Source organism: Olea europaea, unplaced genomic scaffold (assembly GCF_002742605.1).
Source record: "Olea europaea var. sylvestris unplaced genomic scaffold, O_europaea_v1 scaffold1842, whole genome shotgun sequence".
NCBI classification, from domain to species: Eukaryota; Viridiplantae; Streptophyta; class Magnoliopsida; order Lamiales; family Oleaceae; genus Olea; species Olea europaea.
In genome coordinates, this window is record NW_019236192.1 from 139971 (window position 1) to 147332 (window position 7362).

General features: G+C 37.2%; 1 protein-coding gene across 1 annotated transcript; it reads right to left on the reverse strand.

Annotated features, from left to right (window-relative positions):
* Nucleotides 1-2043: 2043 nt before the first annotated feature.
* On the reverse strand, nt 2044-5479 carry LOC111378635 (uncharacterized protein At1g32220, chloroplastic-like). The gene is made up of 7 exons (XM_023001869.1): nt 5398-5479; nt 5247-5302; nt 4231-4324; nt 3375-3454; nt 3194-3236; nt 2723-2853; nt 2044-2594 (listed from the first exon to the last, which is right to left on the reverse strand). Exons 1-7 carry the CDS (start codon nt 5411-5413, stop codon nt 2415-2417), a joined length of 600 nt encoding a protein of 199 aa, XP_022857637.1. The 5' UTR covers nt 5414-5479; the 3' UTR covers nt 2044-2414.
* Nucleotides 5480-7362: the final 1883 nt, after the last annotated feature.

Below are 7362 nucleotides of genomic sequence, written 5' to 3' on the forward strand. Positions count from 1 at the left end.
ACAGAAGCTCATTATGATGGGAACATGCTTTGCCCATTTTCTCGACTGCCATGAAATTGTGTTACAATCGCAATTAATTTATTACTTCCTCATGCGGCAGGTCCATCAACCTAATCCTGAAGAGATGTGGTTTTGGTTGCTGGACGTTATGTTAGATTCTCTATATTTGAGTTTAGCATAGTCATAGGACTGAGATGTTATAGCGATAGTGACATGGGCATTTTCGAAAATAGAACATCACACCTGAAGAAAAAGTACTTTTCTAAGTGGATACCGTGACACACGAAGATGTGAAATCCACATTCATATCTACGTGCCAAATGCCGGATCTGGATCTTGTTGAAATTCTCCTAGATCATGATGTTTCACTCATTGGTATCATGTACTTCATTACTGCCTACTTATTTCCTAGAGATTATAAGAAAGTGGTTGACAATTACTTGTTCACGCTTGTTGAATCACCACCACTTTGATAGACCCATCGCCACCAACATATCACCATAACCATCGCCACCATCTCACCACCCAAAATATCCAACACCATCGCCACCAACAAAACCACAACCACCACCACCACCACCACCATATTCAACGTAACCTCCGCCATCGAATCCAACAAATTCGCCGCCACCCAAACACTACCACCACCACCACCACCATTACAGTCCCTATCCACCAATTGAAAGCATAACCCAATAACCCACCAAATTGCGAAGCTACAGATTTCGACCACAGCGCAGATTCCGGCCTCAGTACCATCACCATTTCCATCTCTACATCACACCACAAAAACCAAAAAAATCCCCAAACTCAGTGTCACCACAACCGCCAAAGCACACCACTATCATCGCGAAGCTGCAGGATTTCGGCCACAGCACCATCACCATTTCCATCTCCATCCCACATCAAAACAACAACAACAAAAAATCCCCAAACTCACCGCCGCCACACCACACCAATACCAAAAAATCCCCAAAATCGCCAACACCATCGCCACCTCAATACACTGCAAGTGAGCGGCGAATGCTCAGCTGTACCGATCTTGCAGTCTCGATGTCAGTTTCCTTCAAGAGAGAAGATGGGATAGGTGAAGGAGCAGCATTAGTCCTCTCTCCGCAGCATACCATTGATCGACAGTAAAATAGTCAATTAGGTGAGCCACACCATTCCGAACACCGACTTTTTGTCCGATGATGACAGTCGCTGTGGTGTGGTGTTGACCGAAGCAACTCCATCACCGGTTGCTTGAATCGATGAAAGGAGAGAGGAAGAGCGGGGAGAGCCAGTGAGAGGAAGAGTGGGACCGCCACCTCAATACACTGCAAGTGAGCGGCGAATGCTCAGCTGTACCGATCTTGCAGTCTCGATGTCAGTTTCCTTCAAGAGAGAAGATGGGATAGGTGAAGGAGCAGCATCAGTCCTCTCTCCGCAGCATACCATTGATCGACAGTAAAATAGTCAATTAGGTGAGCCACACCATTCCGAACACCGACTTTTTGTCCGATGATGACAGTCACTGTGGTGTGGTGTTAACCGAAGCAACTCCATCACCGGTTGCTTGAATCGATGAAAGGAGAGAGGAAGAGCGGGGAGAGCCAGTGAGAGGAAGAGTGGGAAATGAAAATGATTAGGGTTAAATAAATTTGTATTATAATATTAAATATTTAAAATATCTTATTTTTGTACATTGAAACCTTCACTATGATTTTAGCAAATTGATTTTGAAAAGTAGGTAAGAATGTAATTTCCACTTTTTTAAAACCTCGTTGTTTTTCACATTCATTTTCAATTACACATTCTCTCAATAAAAAAAATTTCACACCTAAATTCAAAACTTTTTCATATATTTTAACCATGCATTCTTCAAAAAATCACTATTACAAAACTCATTTTTCACCCAAATAGGGCACAAAACTCACCAGTGTTATAACTTTAATCTAGATGCCAATAAGTAACATTTAATGAAGAAGGGCATAATAAAATTTCAAATGAATTCAAAGTACAACTAAGAATAAATTAATAGATACTATATCAAGAATTAGATAAAAATCAATTTTTGTCATTAGCAGCTTGTTCTGAATTAGATAATTCAGACAATAAATAAAAAAGAAGAAATTAAAATATTTGTGAACATACAATACCTATTACAATGAGGTCCGAATGCAAAATTGCTCGAGTTGGTAAAGACTAAATTTTATGCCTTTACAAACCAACAGCACCCCAGAGTTTGACAGAGATACAGACCACAGCAAAAATAGATGACATTTATTTATGGAAGTTCAAATCCTTTATTGCATTTTGATAACAGCGGTAAATTATAGAGTCGAGCATTCTTAAAGATTTGCAGAAGAGTGGTCGAAAAAATTTAGCTGTACCGAAAACTATACGATGGAGGAAAGAGAAAGGTCAATCCTCTACAGAGATTTCTGCTGGCTGTAACGTATAATTCCATGGACGTTAATGATGCCAGGAGGGAAAACAGGGTCAGTCGCTGCTCGTACAGCAACCTTTGCAACTGCTGTAACGTTAACAGGCGGAGCGAAGAGAGGTCCAACAAGGGGGACTTTACTAAGTGGTTTTGCATGTTGGAGAACCTGCAAATAATCAATAACATAAACCTCAACTGGAAAGCAATTTATCTGACTAAATGCTCTAGCACCAGTGAAGGTCGCCAAATATGGAATTAAGCTTCATTTTAGTCGCGCACCTATACATATCTTACCATTTCCAGTGGAGAACCGATGACACCTAGAGGCAACTTCATGCTGCCAACACGACGAGTTCCATAGATAAACCCTGGCCTAAGAATTACGCCTAAAGCAACACAAACTCTGGTTAAGATTGGAATACGTCCTATTCAATTTTCAATAAGTGCCAACATAAGAGATTTTAGGAGTGCTGATAAAATGAAGCCAGAGAGTCTAAATATCTGAACAACATATTTGGCAAATCAGGAAATTACAAGAAGTTTCCTTGGCCCTCAGTTGATTCTTCACAATTTGGAAGTGTCATAGACAAGCTATACAACACTATCAAAGAGTACAAATGCAAAAAACCATAGAGAATCGAGAGGAGGAAAACCAACAGTGACAAACTGTATCCTCCTACTTTAGATGAAGAGAAGGTAAATAGGCTAGCAAAATTTTGTTTGCTAAATGAAGATTGCTAGGAATAGTATAGGAGAAAACCTCACCTCCATAGGTATACCTAGTCAATAGTTCCGTCTCAGCAGCTCTCTGCACCGTAAGACAAAGTAAAAACACCTTGACTTCTTTCTTTGCCATGGGTTATCAAATACTAATGCTCTTTTTAACAGTCACTTAGAACCAACAATAATTTATCCTTATTAAATGGCAAAATAATATCAATATTACCTTTCCTTCATAATATCCTCGTAGCAAATAATTTACCACACCATAGTCAGCAGCAGAGATGTACACAAATCTCTTCACACCTGTAGGTAAAAAAAGGGTTAGTAAAAAATATGAAATGAGCAAAGAGAAAAAAGAAATGCAGAAAGTACAAATCATTATCAGCTTCATGGGAGAAGTTACATCCGTCAAAATTAGGAAGTCGAAATACATTAAAATTCGTATATATTCTCCAGACAAGCAATGCAGCTTAAAATAGTTTCACTTATAAATGATTTGAAGATGAAGTTTCACAAAATTAAGAAGCAAAACAACCAAAAATCACCTAGTAGGTACCAACAATAAAACCACCCATTTTCCGCCCACTTCCTTTTTCTTTTTTTTTCTTTTTTTTCATAGTGTCTATGTAAACAACAATAGGATTAATTAGTGTAATCTGCAACGTCTACATAGAAAGAAAAACTTGGGCTTCCAACATGTTTGCACTTATAGTGATTACAATTTGCATGAAATCATATAGCCCATAATTTTACCTTCATTTAACATTTTACTATTTCGGCGAGAACCAAACTAGAGAAAAACATGCATAGAAGACCAGAGTTAAAAAGCCATGGTGCAAGTTATTTACATGTTGCTACAGATACTACTGTAATTTCCAGGAGAGAAATATCTAAAACAAGTTGTTGAAGTCAGATACAATTTTGAATTAGAAATTAAAAAGAAATCATCCTAGGAAATCTTCATATGAACCCTAGTATCCAACTTGCCCCACAGATGTTCATTAACTATTATCAAAATCAAGACAAGGATAAGTTATCAGTCAATATACAGAGAAAAAAGAATTAATCAATACCAGTACCTTCTTCAGAAGCAGCTCTAATAGCATCGATATTTGCAGTCCCATTGATTTTATACATGTAAGAGTTGGAACCAAAACCACCAACACAAGAAATCTACAACAGCAACACTAGCACTAGTTACAAAATGAAAACTAGCATAAAAAAGACAAAAACTGAGTCACTTGATCAGCCTACTTATAAGATAAATAATCATCAGGAAACAAATAAAAAAATACTAGAAAAAGATGTAAGCAAAATTCTGAAACCATAGTTTGGCCTTGTGATTAAGGCACTACCAATCCTACAACTGTTGCAACTTCAAGTCTAATTGCGGGGGTGGTAGGGAAGATTTGGAGAGAGGACGAGATCAGTCTTTAATGCAAAACTAATGCGGCAAAAAATCAGCAGCACTCCCACCCCGTCCGGAAAAACATAGAACAAAAACAATAACTAGCTAAGCTTCATCTCAAATAAACTAAGGGTCCAACGCGGGGATCCTTTCTAGCCCCCTATGTTCAATCTTATAGATTTTTTGTCCTTCTGTAGCCCAATAATCAATCTTGTATAGCTGGTCTAAGAACTTTCCTTTTAACCCGATGGGATTTTAATATCACATGGTATCCTAGTAGCACTTCTCTACTTTGACTCACTCACATCCTAGCATTACATCCCCTTTCACTACTTAGTTTCTTATTAAAAATCGATCCTAAATGCTTAAAATAATCTCTCTTTCAAATGACAAGATCCTCTATGTTGACGATCTTAGTTCCAGTTATTAACATTATGCACACTCTTAAACTTCTCCATTTATTTTAAACTTAACTAGGACAGTGAGTAATCTATAGCCCTTCCATCCCCATCCCAACAACAACTACAAGCAAAACAAAAATGGAAGATGAGAGAATACATGAAAGCCCATGGCCATAATTATTTCACTTTTTTTATTATCAAATAACTGGGAGTCTGTGATAAAACCAATGTTCATCCATTCTCTGTTAGAGTTTTCATAAAAGTTGACAGGTCAGGTTATACGCACAACTGAAGTTACTCCCTTCAGTGCATCCTTCCACGAGTCAGTTGAAAGAAGATTTCCTGAAAGAAGAAACATGGGAGATTGAAATGGTTACAGGTCCAGTTATCTCTTTTCACAAAGAAAATAAAATAACATGGCACTGCAACTAGCAGACCTTGATGCCAAGTCATGCGGTTAGCCCAAGGTTCTTGAATGGATGACCTACCCGATCTACAAAAGGCAAAAACCAGTCTTGAGCATCAAAATGGAAGCAAACCATAATCACATGGCACAGCAAAGAGGCAGAGACAACAAATAATCTACAGAAAATGAATTACCAAACAGTTCCAACTGGAAATACTGATACATACAAACCAAAAAAAGTCAGTGAACATACAGTTTTCTGTCCTTCGCATCGGGAAACTTATATTCTACATATCAAACTATACCTATCCTACTTCAGAACTTGCTTTCTATGTCAACTTGAAGAAACTTAATATCTGTACATGGGTGCAGAAGAAGGTCAAAGGTAGACTCTCACCAAATCAGATAGTCCACCTCAAGCGATCACAGATCACATCTCCATTTTCGAATCATTTACAAAAAATGACTAGCACAGCTAGTTTTTTGCAGAATGTTGCATTCATCACATTGTAACGAATATCAAGAAAAAAGGATTGCAAAAATAGTTGTGACAACTTTTCTATTCAGACCACACATAGTTTACTTGTAAAAAAGAAAGAAACTATTGTATTAATTACGTCACTAAACAGAGAAGATAAGTCAACAACCATCCAGGTTCACTTAGTATTGCACCCAACACGTGCCCTTGAAGAATACAAATGACCTCATGGATCATGGTTTTGAAAACATATTCTTCAGTAACTGGGATACAAAATATTTCCTCATGATAATGCCAAATGAAATTATGATTCCGTCTACTCATTCCTTGAGCAAAAGAAAAATGGGAGATATTTGGTGAAAGGACTATCTTCAAAACATGCTTGAGCAACCAGACAGCCAGAAGAATTTGACAGGGTTTCATAAACACCAAGTTGACAGATGCATCAAACTAATTGCAGGATAATAATTATAAAAAAGGAAATCAGCTAAACTGCAAGATGAGGCAAATACCNAGAGTTCATTCCTTGTGGTAAATTAGGCCTGTTGTGGATAAAAATATTCTTTCTAGTTGTTCAGCGTTATCAAAATGCAAATGCTGTTAGATTCAACAATCCGCTACCATGCCAAATAGCTAAGCAAGTTTAAGCTATTCCTTCCAAGATTTGAGGTACTTACGTTTAACTTTATTGGCAGATCAGAGAAACAACATATGAATTTGAATACATTTTTCTTCATCAAATTTCTCATAGAACAAACATGGATTTCATACAACATCTGTAGTAAGATGAACTAATGAACTTCAATACTAATTACTTGGTATAAATGACAGAGATGATACCAAATAAAAAATTTCAATGTCCTAAAGGCCAAAGGGGTTAGCTTGTGAAAGCAGCTCGAGGCATAGAAAGCATATAGAGTAATTTACACTTTTTCTACATACAGGATAGCTAGTAGTTCATCAATTTGTCAATTATTTTTACCAGTTTCCCACGTGAAACAAGTCTATACACCTTCCCGATTTTTATTTATTTTTCAAATGTAACCATTCAATTCATCAGTTTAGTAGACCGATTACAGGCATCCACAAGAGGATACAGCTTTGATAGATTAATTCACATTGCAGGCATTTATCCCCCAAAAGCTACTAAGTACAGCAAACCTTTATAACACTTTTTATCTATATAGCTACTAAAGACTGTTCCATCCAAACCCTCCACTCAAGGAAGGGAGAAAAATCAGCAACTCAAAACAGCAGTTATGAACTCCCAAGAATTCTAGGAGTAAATCTTTACTCTTGTCTCTTCCTATTGTTAGATAGTGCTCAATTATCCTCTAATCAAGAAACTAGCTAAATTTTTCGACATTCCTTTAACAATGACATCAATGTCATTGTCGTGTTAAAAACATACAGCGTGAACAGAATTCAATCTCTTGGTTCATCGCTCAACTATTCTTCTTACTTTAATAATTGACACTCCGAAATGATATTTCTCTGGCAACATAAAAAGTCACAAGA